This window comes from Barbus barbus (assembly GCF_936440315.1).
Source record: "Barbus barbus genome assembly, chromosome: 50".
Lineage (NCBI taxonomy): Eukaryota > Metazoa > Chordata > Actinopteri > Cypriniformes > Cyprinidae > Barbus > Barbus barbus.
In genome coordinates, this window is record NC_136728.1 from 11,246,413 (window position 1) to 11,266,993 (window position 20,581).

At 38.3% G+C, this 20,581-nt stretch overlaps 2 protein-coding genes across 2 annotated transcripts; both read right to left on the reverse strand.

Annotated features, from left to right (window-relative positions):
• Window positions 1–8,141: 8,141 nt before the first annotated feature.
• Window positions 8,142–9,617, reverse strand: LOC306868389 (potassium voltage-gated channel subfamily A member 1-like; the record flags this gene model as incomplete). The annotated part of the gene is made up of 1 exon (XM_079414514.1): window positions 8,142–9,617. One exon carries the CDS (start codon window positions 9,615–9,617, stop codon window positions 8,142–8,144), a length of 1,476 nt encoding a protein of 491 aa, XP_079270640.1.
• A 7,633-nt stretch (window positions 9,618–17,250) lies between these two features.
• On the reverse strand, window positions 17,251–19,120 carry LOC306868188 (shaker-related potassium channel tsha2-like; the record flags this gene model as incomplete). Its single annotated transcript, XM_079414257.1, has 1 exon — window positions 17,251–19,120. The coding sequence occupies exon 1, from the start codon at window positions 18,670–18,672 to the stop codon at window positions 17,251–17,253; it is 1,422 nt and encodes a 473-aa protein (XP_079270383.1). The 5' UTR covers window positions 18,673–19,120.
• Window positions 19,121–20,581: the final 1,461 nt, after the last annotated feature.

Sequence of the window (20,581 nt, forward strand, 5' to 3'; positions counted from 1 at the left end):
GTATATATATATATATATATATATATATTCATACATACACTAAATACAAATTACCAAGATATAATACAATATAATATTCTGTATTTACAGAAAAAATATTGCTGTAATTTAAATATATGGAAATATTGCTGTAATTTAAATATATGGAAATATTGCTGTAATAATAATATTGCTGTAATAAATATTGCTGTAATATATATATATATATATATATATATATATATAAATACAAATGAGTATATGTCATATATATATGTGATACACAAAAGTATATATGTGATCCTGGACCACAAATCCAGTCTTAAGTGTCAGTTTTTCGAAAACCATCTGAAAGCTGAATAAATATGTTTTCCATTATGAGGGTGTGGTTTGTTAGGATTGGACAATATTTGGCCGAGATACAGCTATTTGAAAATCTGGAATCTGAGGGTGAAAAAAATCTAAATATTGAGAAAATTGCCTTAAAAGTTGTCCAAATTAAGTTCTTAGCAATGTATATTACATATCAAAAAATAAGTTTTAATATATTTACAGTAGGAAATTTACAAAATATCTTCATGGAACATGATCTTTACTTAATATCCTAATGATTTTTAGCATAAAGGAAAAATCAATAATTTTGACCCATACAATGTATTTTTGGCTATTGCTACGAATATACCCCAGCGACTTAAGACTGGGTTTGTGGTCCAGGGTCACATATATTTAGTATGTGTGTGTGTGTGTGTGTGTGTATACATATATATATATACAGTATATGTGTGTGTGTGTGTGTGTGTGTGTGGGTGTACTGTAAAGCATTTATGTAAACACATATAAATAAAATTTAAATATATGTAATATAAATGTAAAAAAAAAAAAAAAAAGAAAAAAAAAATATATATATATATATATACAATATATATATATGTAAATGTTATTATAGTATAAAATAATGATTTCCATTTTAATACACATATAATTTGTGATGCAAAGCTGAATTTTCATCAGCCATTACTCCAGTCTTAAGTGTCACATGATCCTTCACAAGTTGCTGATTTATTGTTAGAATTATCTATGTTGGCAACAACTGTAGAACCTTTGGAACCTGTGATTGGTTTTTCAGAATTATTTGACAGCACAGCTGTTTCCAGCAATGATAATAAATCAACATATTAGAATGATTTCAAAAGGATCATGTGACACTGAAGACTGAGTAATGGTGCAGAAAATTCAGCTTTAAACACAGAAAAAAAATTTGATTTTAGTAGAATGCATTAAAATAGAAACATGTTATTTTACGCCGTAATAATATTTCACAATATTACATTTTTTTTCCTGTATTTATGATCAAATAAATGCAGCCTTGATGAGCATAAGAAACTTCTTAAAAAAAACATAACAAATTTTACTGAACCCAAACTTTTGAATGGCATTGTGTGTATATATATATCTTGAATGCCCTGCTGGGAAATTGCCCCAAAGTATTTATTCTCTAAATGATCCAAGGGCACTGATTTTGCACTCAAGCCAATAACTTTGTCTGACCCCAGATAACACATAACCCGGGGCCTCCATTAGGGCGATCTGATTTTGTGACTGAGAAATCCTCAATCAGTGCAACAGACGGCAGAGATTACGCCGACTGAAGCTGCTGTTAATTGCGAGGCCGAGTTTTCAGCTCCATCACGGCACAGCTGGAGGATCCATGTGAATGATTTTCACATCACAAGATAAAACTGTTTTATGACAGCAAACACATGCGGTCGACTTTCATCCTCAGCAGTAGGACACATGCAGCCGGCCAGACCGAGCCAGGCCAGGACAGGACGGGACAGAGACACGAGACACAGGAACCCAGAGCTCAGTGCTTGTGTGTGTCTGTGCCTGAGGAGCTGCACTGGGCCCGACGCCAGCTCACCCCACCCCAGCTCCAGCCTGCAGAGAACTGCTGCAGCTCCAGAGGGCAATGCAGAGGAGGAGAGAGCAAGGGTACTCCAAGCACAAGGCACTCCAATATCATGTTTTGAGCTCTCAAGGGAAAGCAAATGTGCCTGATGTGCGTGTATATAAAGGAAAGCGGGCGGTAGGTGGATTGAAAGCAGGAGATAGACATCTTGTTGATGATGTAAACTGCCGTTCACATCCTTTTGTTGTCATGTTTGTTCAGTGTGTGCTGGATGACTCTGGGCTTTTTGTTACAATAACACATAACCACACTGAAAGCCCCATAGACCGTCTTCGTTACTTCTTAATTAAATCACTTTTTTTGTCACCTTGCTGCAGGAGGTTTCTGATAAGTTTGAATGAAGGACAAAGTGTCCAGTATTTAGCTCTGCACTGCAGGAGTCCTCCAACATGATTGTCACGTTTTGCAAAGAAATGCTATTTTATTCCTTACTTATTTTTCTTAATTCATGTGTTAAATGCTGTTTGTTTGCTACTAATTATGAAATTTCCAAGCAATTTCTGAGTGAAAACTGTTTGTGCACCAAATGTTTTCAATGGGGTGAAAAAACTGTCAACCCTGTTGCCAAAATATCTAAAACTCTTATCTGTGTAATTTCATAATTATAGAAAGTGGTTATTTTACCATACAATAGCTGGTGTTACAATGCTAAACATTTGATGCAACTCTACAATATTAGAAAAAAGAACAAGAAATAAAAATATGTACTTGTCTTCCTGTCATACTGTACAAATAATTGAAATGATGTCACTTCCTGCACGTCACAGTTTTCTAATGTAACATTAATGCAGACAACAGGGTTGGTCATAAAATGTAGGACAGAGAAACATTAAGTTTAGCTCATCAAAATTAATGAATTAAAAAGTATGTAATTTAAACATAGTTTTTACTTCTAAGCATGGAATATGGTTTCAATATAATAGTTAAAATTGTGAAATTATGATAGAATCTTTTTTAAATCACAATTTTATGGGCTAATACAGACATTTAATGTTTTCAACTAGCTACTTTTCATGCTTTATTTAATGTAAGATAATTGTTTATGTAACATCTCAGTTAAAAAAAAGGGATTTGTGTGTCTAATGCTTCTAAATAAAGTAATGGGACACAAAATTGTACATGCTCAGAAAAAATGTACAAAGCTGTCACTGGGGCAGTGTTGGTTACACTTTATTTTAAGGTGCTCTTGTTACAGTAGTTATACATTTAAGTACTGAGTAATATTAATTAAGTACATGTACATGCCATGGTTGGGGTTAGGATTAGGGTTTGGCTTAGGTGTTACTTGCATGCAATTATGCATAATTTATTGTTATTATAATAGTAAGTGCATGTAATGTGTAACAAGGACACCTTAAAATAAAGTGTTACCACAGTATTTTACCCCATATGTGATCTTGGACCACAAAACCAGTCTTAAGGGTAAAGTTTTTGAAATTGAGGTTTCTGCATCATCTGAATAAATGAGCTTTTGATTGATGTGTGGTTTGTTAGGATAGGACAATAGTTGGCTGAGATACAACTATTTGAAAATCTGGAATCTGAGGGTGCAACAAAAATCTAAATATTGAGAAAATCGCCTTTAAAGTTGTCCAAATTAAGTTCTTAGCAATGCATATTACTAATCAAAAATGAAGTTTTGATACATTTATGGTAGGAAATTTACAAAATTTCTTCTTGGAACATGATCTTCAGTTAATATCCTAACAACTTTTGGCATAAAAGACAAATCGATAATTTTGACCCATACAATGTATTGTTGGCTATTGCTACTTATGACTGGTTTTGTGGTCCAGGGTCACATATTGTAAATATTTAGTACTTTAAAAGTACATATTAGTATCTTTTAAAAAGTTTTTTTTTTGCCGCAGTGACAGTTTTGTACTGTTTTACTCAGAGTGTAGAGTATTCATGAGTATTCAAAGCTAAACTATTTGAAAATGTACCATAGCCGCCCGCAGACTTTAAAATCAGTACCATACACCCGACAGCTGATATTTAAAAATTTATTGATTTGGATGTATGATCAACTCATATTTGACATAAGAAACAAAAGAACCCTTGCATAGACAATGCCTTTGTCAATGTATGAAAAAATGAAAACACAGTAACACAATTTAGCATAAGGAAGACAGAAAACGTACAGAAACATGTTAAGACAACATGAACAGTTTGACCACATGTACATGGAGTCATCATCTGTCTAACATAAACATGTAGCTGAGATGGTCAGTGCGGAATCACTGTACAGACTTTTTTTGGCGGAATTAAATGATTAACTTCCATGACATTATAATCCATGACTTGTATCATTCAGCATCCTGAAAGCAAACAGCAAAATTTCAAATGAAGCCAAAATACATAAATAAACCGAATACAAATATCTGATCAGTGGAGTTTGACGGATTAAAGAATGTTTCCCAAACAAAAGGGAACAACGTTGGCGTATAAATAATGAAGATGGCTTTAGGAACAAATGACAGCAAGGGCTTAAAAAATGATGCAACCAGAATATAGTTGATCCTCAGTTTTGAAAGGCTAAGCTCATGCAGTCTTCCATACACCATGCAGATTTTTGCAATTGCTAGGTTGCTGTTGAGTTTTGGTTTGGTATGGCGGTATGGAGTTAAGGTTATTACAAAAAAGTACAATGTACAGTACATTTTCGATGCTAATGTCATTTATTTTATTTCATGATATCGATAATACAAGCTATAATCTTCCTATATATTTGTAATGGCTTGTCTTATGGACTCGGTTGTGAGTCTACTGTAGTTTTATCAAGGGCATGGGTTCTTTAAAGCACAGTTAACTATAGTGCCACATGGACGCAACATGGTAATATAGCTAGACGAGGCCACGCAGGTGAAGAAAATAAATATGTCTGCAACATCTTCCAAAAGGCCACAACCTGGGAGCACAACTACGTTTTCTCATTTTTTGACAGCTTTCATATCGGGTTACTTAGTAATCGTTATGATGGCACGTCAGTCACTTCTGTTTTTTTCACTACAGTGTATTTTATCTTTCATCCTTTCTTGAAATAAAGTTTGCGGTGCCAATATATAAATAGAAAAACAATCAAAAAAGTATGTGTTATGTTATGGATTTACACCTCTACAGACTCAGCTGATAAAAGACCTACCTCGAAGCCATAACTGATGTTAAATGTTGCTCATAAATGGTCCTCACCTCAGATCAGAGGCAAAATAAACTTCAACAGGGAAAGGAAGCAACACTTGTTAAGGGGACATTTTTGTTCTGTTACAGTCTCTCAACATAAAGTACATGAAATATAAATTTGGTCAACTAACACACTATCATTGGTGGAAATCATTTCTCTCTTGCATTACAATAGGTCTAAATCTCTATTCTTATCAAAAGTTTGCCACAGCCCTTGGTGAATATTAAAATAAGCATTCTAGACAGTCCTGTAACACACTTGATCCCTATTGCTATGATTTATGGTGTAGTTATTAAACATAGCATTATGCATAGCACCATAGGGTTTGATCACTGCACGCACGCATAGTAGAAACAGTTCGTCCTTATTTAACAATTGTTAAATTAAATTAAGTTGCATGATTTTTATATGTTAATTCTTTGATTCTAGATAAAAAGTATTTGTTTTTGCTTGCTAAGCCCATTTTTTTTCTTCTCTGAAGCAATGCTATGAATTATAAACAAAAAGCAGATTGATAAAACCCTGAATAGTTCTTCCTGACACAGAGGTGACTAAACCCATATTAGTGTTATAGGAAACGGCCCGAGGTTAAAATACTGCTGTTTGCCTTTGATTACAATCAGACCTCACGGATCAATAAAGATCACATGATCAGGCAACTTGTTTACGAGCTGCTCTGGCAGACTTGCTTGTGTTTGTTAAATGAAATTACCCCAAACAGGTTAATTCAATCGCGGCTATTTTAAAGTGTTTTTTTTTAATCATCAAGGAAAATGAAAATGAAAGATGTAGCTCTATGCACTGGAATGGCCCACATTAGCATGAACACAAGATTTCACATTAATGTTTAAGTCATCAGTACACTCGATAAATCAATTAGATCTGCATTAAAATGTGTTCTTACAGTACCTGCAGGCTTAATATAGTCTTAATGGGCAAAGCATGATTTTTAACATTAAGTGGACTTTAGTAGATGACATACTTAAAAATGACAGATTTTTAACAATGTAAATGGTTGTGTACCCTGTGGTATATGAAACCTGTGCTGTTTTCTCTTTCCAGAACTCTATCTTTTAAAAAAGGACTGTGATAATAAACCGAACTAAAGTGAACGTTGATTGTGCTTAGCAAGGGAGCGTTTCAGATCCGAGGGTTCAGGGGCGGTCGCATTGTTGCGTTTGTTGTAAGTGCTTGAAAAAAGGCTAATTCTGGGGTACTCTAAGTGTATCATTTCTGACGTAGCATCACACTTCACAGGCTGTTATGTACTCTTGTGTTCTGCTCTGCAGTGAGCTGTGCGGCGACCTCACTGAGGTAGACTCTTTATTATGGCACATCAACATAATCAAAACCACAACGAAAGGCAGACCGAAAACTTTAAAAGGTCCCGTCGCGTGAAAGTCGTATGTCCCATTTCATATTCAAGCTCAGCTGTCATATGAAAACACAGAAAAGGTTTGCGTTTGTTCCTGACAACCATGTGTCACGTTCAAAAGAACAACAACGAAAATGAAAAGCACTCTGTATACACTGTAATGACCAGCCTCAACATACATTATGACAGTTCTAGAGCAGATATTGTACCCTTGCCCTGCCTGAAACTCCAGTTACTCAGAGGCACTTTCACCTGTCCGGTTGCTGAGAGGGTCAAAGGCACTAGCAACTTAATATGAGTAAATCAGCCATGATCTCTTTTGCATCCTGCTAAGATAAATTAAGCGATTTTTGATATCGTAAATCCTAAATTTGATCGCAAAATGGAAGCGTGAAGTATAATTGCCCATAGTTATCCTTTTTTTTTTTTTGTTTTTTTTTTTTCCTCGAGAGAGAATGCCCATGCACTGCACTATTTAAGTTATATATATATTTTTTTTAACAGGTGCGCTTAGTATGAGTATATGCATTTGATAGTATCTTGATAGTTCTTTTTCTGTGTCTTTGACTACGTTTTAGATTGAAAAGTTTGCATCCCAGCGGTGGGGCTTGCATATATATTTTGTCACATTTCAGAAAATGTCAAGGAATCGACGTCCCTCGTTTCCCTGATTGTAACAACGACACCCTTATGAGGTATCTCAATTGCAACAAGCTGTATTATACCGATGTCATGCATTAAATATACTAGGATACACAGTACCTTAGTTGATTAGGCCATAATGCAGGTTCTTTTGACATGCTATGATATCATTAAGATTTTGTTTCCCGTAAGGTTAAACATTCAGTCTTTAAATACACCTAAATGATAAGCATCTCAAATCATGACACACTAGTGCACTTTTCATGACGACACATGAGAGGAGGTCGATGGAGAGGGGAGCTGATGGAACCGAAGGCAAAAGAAAAGCAAAACAGGAATGGATTTCCTATCGTCATGAGGTAATGTCCGACGCATGCCAATATCAAAATGAGGATAATCAAAACATGCTAACTATGAGGCTCCTCTTTCGGCATTGTGCTGTCTTATATCTAAAGGGCATGGCATTTAATCACTTGGTGATATCTAAATTACAGCATCTGCTGGAAAATAGCAGCAATGCGGATGTCCATGAGGCGATGACCTTGGCCTCCGTAGCATCCCAGCAGAAGATAAGTCTTGTTCATATAAGGTGCTTTGCTGGTCAGTTGGGAAGACCACCTACGGACGAGGCGTCCACCGAACACTGCACTTGGTCTTTTATGCACGTTCCCGGATGCAGTGTGCAGCTTGCTGAAATGCAGTCTGCAGTTCATGCGTGATGTTTGAGTAATCCCGTCGTCGAGAGTCCTTCAATGCCTGTGGGCGTTAGCTAGGTGCTCGAAGAGGCTTTTTTCTCAATCATCCTCTTTGGAAATGTATTTAGACTAAGTACATACCGACTCATCGGCCTCATTTGCTGCAGTTATGTTCTATATGTTTTGGTGTAGTATTTTTCTTTCGTCTGCATTGTAGAGATATTCGCATTGCAAGGGCTCACGAGAGGAGGCAAAGTAAGCATTCATATATACGTGACTGAATTTTCTACTGTGTCTCTAGACATCGGTTAGCAGCTTACTTTTGTTCACACAGTTCTGATTAGGGATAGTGCAGTTGCCAGTTCTGAGGTTGGCCTCTCTGAAGTTGTCAATGCTGTTGTTTATGTCTCTGTCTATCTCCATGTACTCAGACTTGCTGACGGTCGAGGAGCTGCAATGACTGGAGTTGGAATCAGAGGCAATGTTCGGGTTGCTCACGTTGAGGAGTTGGGCCTGCTCCTCTCCTTCGGTTTCTCTATGGTAGAAATAGTTGAAGTTGGACACGATGACAGGCACGGGGAGGGCGATGGTCAGCACGCCAGCAATGGCGCACAGGGAACCCACGATCTTGCCCCCTATAGTCACTGGCACCATGTCCCCATAGCCTACGGTGGTCATCGACACAACCGCCCACCAGAACGCATCTGGGATGCTGGTGAAGTAGGACTCTTTTACCTCTGCCTCTGCGAAATACACAGCACTGGAGAACAATATGACACCAATGAAGAGGAAGAAAATTAGCAATCCAAGCTCTCGCATACTGGCTTTGAGGGTCTGTCCCAAAATCTGAAGGCCTTTGGAGTGCCTGGACAGCTTAAAGATCCTGAACACCCTGACCAGACGGATCACCCTGAGGATGGCCAGTGATGTTGCCTGCTCGCCCTTTCCTTCCTTCTCTCCAATCGGATCCTCTGCTAACTCTGTACCCAGTGTGATGAAGTAGGGGATGATGGCCACAATGTCTATGGTGTTCATCATGTTCTTAAAGAAGGCCGCTTTGCTTGGGCACGCAAAGAAGCGTACTATCAGTTCGAATGAGAACCAGATGATGCAGAGGGTCTCTATGATAAAGAAGGGATCAGTCAAGATGTTTGGTTTGGTGTAGAAGGTGCTGTTGCCTATAATCACCTCCTGAGGTTGCCCTTTCAGTTCAGGTAAAGTCTCCAAACAGAAAATGACAATGGAAATTAAAATGACCATAACGGACACAATAGCTATTCCTCTGGCCCCCCCTGAGCTTTCGGGATGCTCGAACAGAAGCCACATCTGCCGCTGAAACTCACGCTCAGGTAAGGGCCGCTCTTCCTCGCGAATGAAGCCCTCATCTTCGCGAAACTTCTCCATCGCCTCGACCCCAAGTTCATAGAACTTAATTTCTTCCGAGAACATATCCAACGGGACGTTTGCAGGCCTTCTCAGTCTCCCCCCAGACTGATAGTAGTAGAGGATGGCATCGAAGCTCGGACGATTTCTGTCGAAGAAGTACTCGTTTCTCAAGGGATCGAAAAACTGCATACGCTTCTTTGGGTTACCTAACAGAGTCTCTGGAAACTGGGCAAGAGTTTTGAGCTGGGTCTCGAAGCGCAGCCCCGCTATGTTGATGACCACCCGTTCGCAGCATTCGTGATCGTCGTGGTCAGGGGGGTACGTGTCCTGCGGATGGCCCGGCACGGCAGAGGTCTCGTCCATGTTGTCCCCAGCCACGACTGTCATCCTGCAAGTCAAAGTTGGAGCTCCGCAGGAGTTAATTTAATTGAGTAGACATCCAACTGCCCTCCCAAAGGCGTCGCTTTCCTTCCTTTTCTCCGTTTCTAGACCCTCAAATCTATCTCGAACCCGGGGTATAGGGTATAACTTGATCTTTCCTCAGTGTGGCCCCACTGCGGTTGTCACTGATTCGACCATCGCTCCGTTCCGCTGCATCCACTACGGCTGCCTCTGTCACCGAGACAGAGAAAAATGGATCGAACAGCGGCGATATTTGCTAGCTCAGCAAGTTCACACTACTTATTTATTTACTTGTATGTATAAATCAGAGAAGTGCATATAGCCTTAAGGGCGCAATTCTGAATTATTATGCTTGTTCTGGTTATTGAAAAGACGTGACAGGACAGTGCCACTTTTCCTCCTTCACCACATACATACATTCTCACCATATATTACTGAATTGCTTATAGCTAAGTTTGAGTAAGTAAATAGATCAGAAAACAAGAGAATGACTTTCACTTCAGGCTTATTCAGGCAGTTTTGGTGCTCACCTCGCTACTGAAGGAATGCGTCTTCTGCCGGCAGTCTCCTGTCAGTAATGCACCCTCGATTCCCTTTTGTTGGAGAAAATACGCTTGTAAAGGCTCTTCGCATCTTCTCACTTTCAAGCTGTTCGGTTGCGGTCCATAAATGTCACATCCACATGATTCACGACATTCGCTAGCGATGCTATAATGAAAAAAATAAATACGGCTTTGAGATGTATTACAAAGCTTCACATTCAATATAAACGTGTGCTAAAAGACAAGAAGCGGAAAAAAGGCTAAAAGAAAACATGAAACCGCAACGTCCTCCCTCCACTCCTGCTCGTGCGGCGGCACCTTGGTGTAAATGGCTTATACTGCATGAGAAATTGTAATGCTGCAGCTCAGCTCAGGCGGGAGATACATTAAGGGGGCAAAAGCGAACCATACCATTTCCAGACATTACTGCATCAGCAAAATTTCCCTCTTACGAGTAGACAAGATGACGAGCGGTCTGTTTTATCTGGACACACTGACAGGGGGTATGGATGCGAAAGGCTTCTTAAAGGGGGGATCAATAAGGGGAGAGGGAATAATTCCTTAATCATGCCCAACATATTGTTGCACTGTATTGCACATGGGAGAACGTGGAGCGGGAGAGGGGGGTAGGACAGTATGGGGGAGGGGTTCGACGCAATGCAGACCGCGCGTGGCCACAAGTGCTTGTCCACGCAATGCGCGAGAGCATTTATGTGCCAACACTGGCGCAGTATCTGATTCGCCGAGCACTAATGTGCACAGATACTTTAACTGACCACACTAACCAATAACCACAATAAAAAGACGACTTCTCTAAAGTGCTCTTCTTCGTGGAATACTGCGACTTCTTTCCACCCAAAAGAGTTACAGAGGCGCACAGCTCCATGCGTGTTTGAGACTGGATCGTGCGGGGCTTGGAATATTTATAGAATACCGTGGGTGTAGCTATATACTCGGACGGACGGAGATTTTTGCAGCACACTCGGTTAAAGTGCTTTCCAGCATACGCTGATTTTAAAGGCAGTTTGTTTTGATAATTCTCGCCTTCATTTTCCTTTATAATTAGGCTACCTATATATTTTTTTCTTGAAACGTTTGAATGGTTGGATTTCAACATAATTTCTGTCATTTAAAATGGTGGAGAAATCATTCTGCATAATTGAGTTATACAGACATGATAATGATGTCCGACATAACAGAAAAGAGATTTTTTAAATATGCTGACATAGGCTTAAATGCACAAAAATATAATTTAGTAATTCTAAAACATGGTGTAGCCATTAGGCGAACACTATTCTTTTCCTTACATCTTGAAATATTGTTTTCATATTAAATATTGTTTCAAATTCCTCAGATATTGCTTTTGCAATGTCCTTTGTAGGGTTACTTCAATTACCCTTTACTGAACAAAACGTAGCCTACATTAAAACACATTAAAAAGTCTAAATGGTAAATTTTACTTTAGTTTAGCTGACAATAATGTTTTAAGAAATAGGCTAATATTTTTAATAATATTTAAATATTGATAATATTTTAAAACAATTTCTATGCTCTTCTTATGTCAGAATTTTCAGAATTTATTTTTTACAAAGCCATGATTTATTTTAAGCCTCCCAAAAATAGTAGCCTAACATATAACTTAAAATATGTTCAGCACAAAAATGTTTAATAAACTTTGTAAGCTTAATGGATTTAATAAACATCATTGACCTATATATATATTTCAGTATGAAACAATCCAATATAATTCTGATGATGATGTAATATTTTTTTTTTCTAATGTTTGTGGACGGTGATGTTTCCTCCAATTCACCAGTAGGTGGCGCACAAACATCATTAAACCGATGCAAACACCAGCAGAATGACTGATCTGTGCATGACCCCCCCCCCCCCCCCCCCCCATTAGTGTCAGGAACGTGTAAAAGAACTTGTGACTTAATTCAAAGAGGGAAAGCTTGAATACCCCCCCACCCCCCCTAAAATACTAAAATAAATATGAGATATTGTATAAGATGACTAACAAGAACTTATATGAATTGTTAGCTAGTCTACCTACAGTAAACATATCAAGTTGAGTACCAATTTGTTTTAGAGAAATCCTAAATGTGTCCATCAGCCAAACAGAGTACAAGCACTGCAGTTTTCATTACGAGGCTCTGCTAGAACAGCAGCTGGAGTGAGTGAGCTCTTAACTGCTAAATATCATGAATAAGAAATGGCCAGCCCTTTCCTCCCTTCACTTTTTACAGTTCAATGACTTCCCCTCAGTACATGTACTTTCGGTGAGCAGCGATTCGGTCAATCAACATAAATGCATCAGTAGTCATTAATCAGAGCTGTCTGAAGTGTCATAGATCCCACCTGTAATACATTATTAATGGAGTGATTGTTCAGTTTTGTAAGTGTTTCTTTTCTCTTTTTAAACTGACCATGACCATATTACTTTATCTTGATTTTTGGAGACATAATATAATTGCATGCCTCAACCTTTAAAAAAAAGTACATCCACTAAGCACAATTTAGTTCAATTTCAAGTGTCTGCTGGGCTATTGTTATAGATAGTAAATGATGCAGGACATCTAATGAGCTTTTCCCCAGCGATATGTTTAGTCAGCAATATTATTCCAGGTAACATGCAACAATGCCACGGTAGATCATTCATCATCAGCATGTTAGTATTTTTGTAATAAATAATTGCAAAAAAACATCTTTGACAGGATTATACTTTTGATCACTCAGTCATTTATTATTAGTCTGCAGTGCACAATGTAAAGTTTCACTTTAAAACCTTTAAAACTTAATTTATCAGGAGAAAGATGCAAACAACGTTTGATTATGAATGTGACAAAATATTTATTTATCAAAAATACGTTAACAATTTATACCTCATTAACATGTAACAAAATAGCTTGTCCACTTGGTCTGCAGCTGTCTTGTGGGCACTTTAACTGGCCAAGATGTTTAGGTAACAGGTATACAGTGTCAGACCATATAATTACATTTTATCCTGAGAAAAGGCAACAGGCAAAGAACATCTCTTGCATGTTTAAACCACACAGATTACACAAGGCAGAGATTCAGATATTTTAAAGAACAATAAGCTATCTCACAAGGCAAAGACATGAAAGCTTAAAGCATTTTATAAATATGTAAATTATTTCTAGATTACAAATATATTACAATATACAGTAGGCCTATTACAAAGATCAGTAGCGGCCTGTGAGCATTTTTTTTGAGAGGCTGATTTGTAAATTAATAGGCTACTAATTGATGAACCATATAGCCTATTTATATATTTACGGACAATTGTGCCTAGTAGGGGTGGCACGGTACACAGATGTCACGGTTCGGTACGTACCTCGGTTCGGGGGTCACGGTTCGATACAATTTCGTACAACAGGGAAAAAAAAGACATCTACTTTGCTCAGTTTCTTTTATTTTGATGTGAAAATGCTAAATATTATTACATGTTATATATATAAAATCTGTTTTGTTTTCATTGTGAGTGTACACAAATAAAAGCAGACCTTTAACTACAAGCAACAGCACAAATAAAAATACAATAGAGTAAAGATACAAATAAAATAATCAGTGATTTTCAGGGGGTTTTTTAGGTACAGAAATTGAAGTACGATTAAAGTAATCAAAGGTAAAACAGCATTGCATATTTGACTGTATAAATTAAAGATTACTCTTTATTAAAGTTACAAAAGCGATTCAATCAAGAGCAGTGAGTGATTTCTTTGTTGTTGCTGTTTATTTAATATTAACTGTCACTTTAAGAGAAAGCACTGATACTGTACGCCCAGCCGGCTATGTCTGCTATAGGATACTTACCAAGACGGGCATTTTGACAGAATTTTGTGTGAATTTATCCATTAAAACACAATACTTCAGAGAGAGCTTCATATTTGCGCGCGTTCTGAGGCGCAGGTTTGTGCGCTTCTGATGAGCGCACGCACAAATCTTCTCACTGCGCGCGCGAGCTCGCGTCCTCTGGCTCTTAAATATTTGAGCTGGCAAAGCTTACATGACTTTAGTCTAAACACCGATATCAACGTGTGCTGTTCAGGTCTCACCTGTGCGCGCGCTATCAGCACCCGGGTGATGACGGAATACATGCTCATATTCCAGCATACGGCACTCGCATTGAACAAGAGTGAATGATTTGTCCACTTTTTTTTTTTTTTTTTCTTTCTCATCGCTGTTGTTATAATGTACTGGGAAGCCAGAATGCGCATCCATTAACAGAAACATACATTAGCCGAACCCTATTTGTTTTACGTGTTATTTATAACAAACCACATGCGTTGTCAGAATTCAGTTGAACCGCGGTAATAGCGCGTGCCGAACCGTATGTGGAGAACCGTGCGGTTCGGTTTTTTTCCGCGAACCGTGCCACCCCTAGTGCCTAGGCTCCACACACAAATGATACATTTGATATAAAAATAGCATTGATAATAGCGTTATAATCGCAATAATAAATCAACAGAAAGAAATTTGCAGTGCCATATACAGATATGCACATATGTCAAATATATAGGCCCTACTAGGCATTTTAAACTTTTTTACATGAACGGAGAGCCAATTCTTTCTAACATTAACTCACCTGTGTAAATTCAATTATTCGCTCCTTCATTTTGGTAAATGTGTAGCCTATCGTCCTCTTATTCAGTCTCACCTGTTTTGAAATCCTTTACTCATTTATTTTTCATTGATATTTTGGCTAAAGTTGTTAAAGTTTATGTTCACCTGGGGCCTGTACCATGAAGCCAGATTAGCTGGCTAGCCAGGTAAGTTTCAGTTTAGTTTGCACCAATCCGAGGTTTTAGGTACCAGGAAAGTGGCTTGGCTTTTAGCTGTGTTCATTGCCATAGTAACTTACACTCCACAGCTAAGTTTTTACTGCCTGTTTTTTTTCACCGCTAAGTTTTTAGTTTTTTTACACTCCACCGCTTTTAGTTTAACAGTTATTATAAATCATTTATTTTAAATGAATATTAATATATACAGATAGTCTGTAATATGAATAATGCTTTAAAATGACTACGTGACCTTATATGTTCGAGTCTCTATCGCTCTATATTTTTTCACTTGTGACTGCACTGATAAAGCAAGATAATTTGTTTTATTTGTCCTCTTTCATGAACAAGTACTTTTTTTCATTGTAAATGCATTTAAATGAATCTTATTCTTCAATCTCTTAACCTTTAGCAAAACCTTTAACATTTAACCAAGGCTTGTGATTGGCTGTTCGCCAGTGATGTCACACATCAGTGTGCACGTGCTCCACAACCTCAGGATCAAAGCCTGAGTTGACAAAGAAAGTTGATGATCAGCATCATGGTACCAGTAAAGCCGGATTGGAGTGGTTTGGTTTTGTAAACTCAAAACTAATCGTGTAACTCTGAATTTGTTCAGTTACCATCATGGTACAGGCCCCTGTTGTCTGACAACAAGCAGGCTTGATGACGCAATGAGATGATACTGAAATCTGATTGTTTTGAATGCTTGCCTCTCTGACAACAATTGGTTATATGCAGAAGCAAATTTTATTAGCCTCATTTCGCATTTTAGACGGAAGTAATTTATACTCTGGTTGGTCAGTTTAGAGGCAATGCTGTCAGCTTCCTGTAACATCCGTGCAGTTTTTAAATTGGCCTTCTGCGTAATAAAATATTCACATATGCATTATACACATTAATGGGTAAATTCAAAAAGTTAATTGTATCAGTTAGTCTATTCCTTTCACCTCGTTCTCTGACGGACCGCTACTGACAAAAATACACACATTTTGCATGTTTATGCAGGTAATATGAACTTGTGTCTTCTTTATAGAGAAGAAATGTCGCCATACAGCTGCTGCTTCCTGCAATTAGAAGTAACATCAGTGTGGTGACAGATAATGAGACATGCAATTATCATTAAATGTGACATTTGTGTTCTCAAAATAGTTTACTGCTAGGCTCAGGCGTAATTCAGTTTAGCATTCTCTAAAGAATCCCGCCGCAAGGGACAGATTGATAGCCATAATATTACGTAGGTCCTTTTGAGTGACAAGTGATATAAATAATTAATTAGCTATTTACATAAACCTCTTCCCCTGCTCTGTTCATGGGTGTAGGAATAGGCCTATTAACACATTTAGCTATTCTTAGGCCATTAATAAAATCCCGAAGGATTTCTGTTGAAAATAAAATATTTTAATTTTACAGCTGCTGAAGTCTAGGCTTATGGTTCTGTCCCAAATGACATATTATTCACTTATATCATGCACTGTGTTCTCAGCAGTCCAGTGTATGATTTGTATAAGGTTATAAGGTTATCTTGTCACCAACATTGGAGTCCGATAGCCCTTCCATTACGTGAGGAAATCTGTAGCAGTTGAGTATGCGAAGTGTCCAACACAGCCAAGGGCCAAATTCTACTGGGGATCGTTTTTGTGAATGTAAACTGGAGTTTTGCATATCTAAAGTCTATTTTAAAATCCTTGTAAAATTTATCCTGTTAATTCATTAGATTCTGATACTGGTGAGGCATGTTCATTTTGTGGTGTAGTAGAAACAGTTTTTATTTAAAGATGTTTTCATTTTAATGTTTTGCTTTTCTTCATGTACTGTATGTTTGTATATTTGTCTTTTCTTTGTCCTTATGCTCTATGAAATTCCTGTAATTCCTAATGAAGTGCCCAACATCATATACACAAATATTCTGGACTCATAGTGAACATTTAATTAAGAAGCAATTGAGTTATGACTATTTATATACTACAAAATGGAAAAGAATAGTGCATAAATTGGAGTTTTGTGTTAGTAAACATTCTGAGATTACGTCAGGCTCAACGTGGTGCTTTCAGTGTGGTGGTCGTTTATGGTTGCCAAGCAACATAGAAGCGTGGCGCACTAATTTAGAATTCAACTGTGATGTCACATATCTACAACAGCTCCGAATAAGGTTCATCCAGCCATAATCTTTTGTAACTCTAGAAACAAAAAACCCAAAGTATTTAGACAGCGAGACTAATACTCACATAGATGCGCGCGCTTTGATAGGCCTACAGCTCTTTTTTGGTGTTCTTATACATCTGTGAGTTTGCCTGTATATTCCTCTGATGGACTGAAATTTAATACGCTTATTGAATTCCAGTCGTCTTCCGAATGCTCTGATTTCACGAGCGAGGGTTTACTGTCGCTTTTATTTCGGTCACATCCGACAGGCAACGGGCGCCCGCAAGTTACGTGCGTATATTCCACGTGCTCCTCCTCGGTGTGCTCTCGGTGATAGAAGTAATTAAAATTCGACACGATTACTGGAACCGGCAGGGCGATTGTAAGAACTCCTGCAATGGCACACATTGATCCAACGATTTTGCCTCCTATCGTCACTGGGTACATGTCACCATATCCAACAGTAGTCATGGAAACAACCGCCCACCAGAACGCATCTGGGATACTAGTAAAAGACGATTCCGGGTCGTCCACTTCGGCGAAGTACGCCGCACTGGAGAACAATATAATGCCGATGAGAAGGAAAAATATCAGTAGTCCAAGTTCTCGCATACTCGCTCGTAGGGTCTGACCGAGAATTTGGAGACCCTTGGAGTGCCGTGAGAGTTTGAAAATCCTGAAGACGCGCACCAAGCGGATAACTCTCAGAATGGCGATAGACGTGGTCTGTTGTGAGTTTGACTCGACTTCGCTAAGGTCCAAACCCAAAGTGATGAAATATGGAAGAATAGATACAATATCTATGACATTCATGATGTCTTTGAAGAAGGCGGGCTTGCTCGGGCATGCAAGAAACCTTACAAACAATTCAAAGGAAAACCAAACGACGCAGATGGTCTCCAGCAAGAAGAATGGATCCGTGAAAGTACCAGATCTTTTCCCACTCGTTCCGTTCGGCGCAAGGTGGTTGTTGAACACCCGATCATCCTCTCTAAATACCGGCAAAGTTTCTAAACAGAAGATAGTAATGGATATCAGGATGATCATTACAGATACTATAGCGATCATTTTGGCTGGACCAGAGCTGTCGGGATACTCAAACAGCAGCCAGATTTGACGCTTAAACTCACTGGACGGAACGGGACGTTCGTCTTCTTTTGACAAACCCTCGTCCTCTCGGAAACGGTCGATGACGTCATCGCCAATTTCGTAAAATTTAATCTCATCCATAAAGATCTCAACCGGCACGTTGATGGGTCTTCGTAGCCTCCCGCCTGATTGGTAGTAATACAGGATGGCATCAAAACTGGGTCGGTTCCTGTCGAAGAAGAACTCGTTCCTCAACGGGTCGTAGAACCGCATCCGTTTGATTGGGTCTCCTAGTAACGTGTTGGGATATCTTGCGAGGGTTTTACGTTGAGTTTCGAAGCGCAGACCTGAAATGTTGATGGTGACTAGCTTGCAGCACTCCTGGTCAGGGGGCTCCACTTCACAGGGGTCCTGGAAGGGGGCAGCGTGGTCCACACTCTCATCGTGGTTCTCTTGGGACATCTTTGCCCCTCGAGAGTGCTGTCTGTTGTGTCTCCTCGACTGTCCTCCACTCCACCAGTTTTTTGGATCTGAGAGCTCCAGCCTGAGGGAGACAGAGCCCTAAACTAACTTCTAAAGCTACTTAGCTACCTTCTAAAAGTTTGTAAAACTTTTAAAAACTAGTTTATTAGTGTAATGAAAGAAGTCATTCTGACAACATGCTCAGCCGAGAGCTCAAACAGATATAGTACCACACAGACTGCTTAAGACAGCAAAGGGTGGGCTGACATTGATTGGCACACCGAAGCAATGCGTGTCGGGGGTTTTGAACTCTATGGCACGAAGCTAGAACCTGTCATTTGAAGAAGACTTAAGAACTAGAAGCTGTTTGTGTTTATTGTATTTATTAAATGTTTTCGTTATAAATATATCCTACATAAGATATGTAAAATAAAAGCCAACATTTATATTTGTGAAACGATATCGTTGCCGCTTTTTCGGGATTGACCCATTTGCTAATAATTCCAATAAATTTTCAAGTAGCATTTCTGATTCCAAACAGTTTATTTCCTACATCCAAAAACTCGTGACTGACACCTGAGCACCCGAGCAGGACGACTCCTTCAGAAGAGTCATTAGCAGCGGTTACATTGGCCGACTTTACGGCTAAGGCCATGAGGTCTCTAGCAGAAATGTGATGATGCCTCAGGTTCATTGGTGCTGATTGATATGGAGAAAGAGAGAGAGAATCACCACACCTCCAACACCTGTGTGCTGAAAGTTGTCTGGATCAACTGGCTTGGTAATGAGTCCTTCTCTTTTGCTTGCTTGTTTGTTTGTTTATTTATTTAGGCCTATTTTGGACCTGTGCTCTGATTATTGTTAATTTTATTTTCATCGCAGCCAGTCAGGAACCTTGACATAAGGGATTCTCATTAACATTATGAACATAACTTGTCAAAATAACAACCGTGCCCATTTTGACAAGTGTGAGGGCCTGTTTATACACCAAGGAATAACGATAACTATAACGTTTTAATAATGATTCTAATTCTATGAGAATAGGTAACAGCTATAACAATAACGACAAATATGAAAAATATTGTTTGAATCATGATTGCAGCTGATTCCAATCAGAATCCACCTTTTTCTTCAACGCGGAAGTAAGCCTATGGGTGCGACTTCCGGTTCATTAGCCATTATAGATAAATAACTAGAAGAATAACAACGTGCAGTAAACGGTAAATCTGTTTGCACTACAAACCAGTGTGTTCATAATTATGATAATGCATTAAAATAATATCGTAAGACACACACATTTTCAATATCAAGCAGCAAAACGAACTGTTTTGTACAGCTAAAATTAGCTGGACGCGGATGAGTCCGGAAGCTAGACCCATAGAATTTACAAATGGCCGCGCACATTTTTACACCAAGAAAAAGGTGAATATAGCTAATTATAGTCATCTTCAGTGTTGAGTGTATATGCATTACTAAGTAATTAATTCAAAAACTAAAGTAGGCCTAAGGGATTACTCTTAATTGTTCTGTAGGCCTAATTTAATTACAGTTAGGCTACTTCTGATGTAATATATAGAACAATTCTCCATAAAACATCAGTGGATTTAACATCAAAATTTAATGACTAATGATAACAATGTATGTTTTTAATGTTACCTTTTCATTTCAAATACTTTGGTCAGTTCAAGAATAATTGATTTAATTTGATATTATTTATTTGAAAGAATGAAAAGTTCCATGTCTATCCTCGTCAAGGTTAATATAGGATTTAGTAATGAGTAGGCCTAATGCAATACATTTTAGAGAATTAGTACAGTAATCTAATTACACTGTCGGATGAAATTAGTAGCTAGTAGGCCTAATTACTTACTTTTTTTTGAGCATTGGTCATCTTTTTTGGTGTGAATGC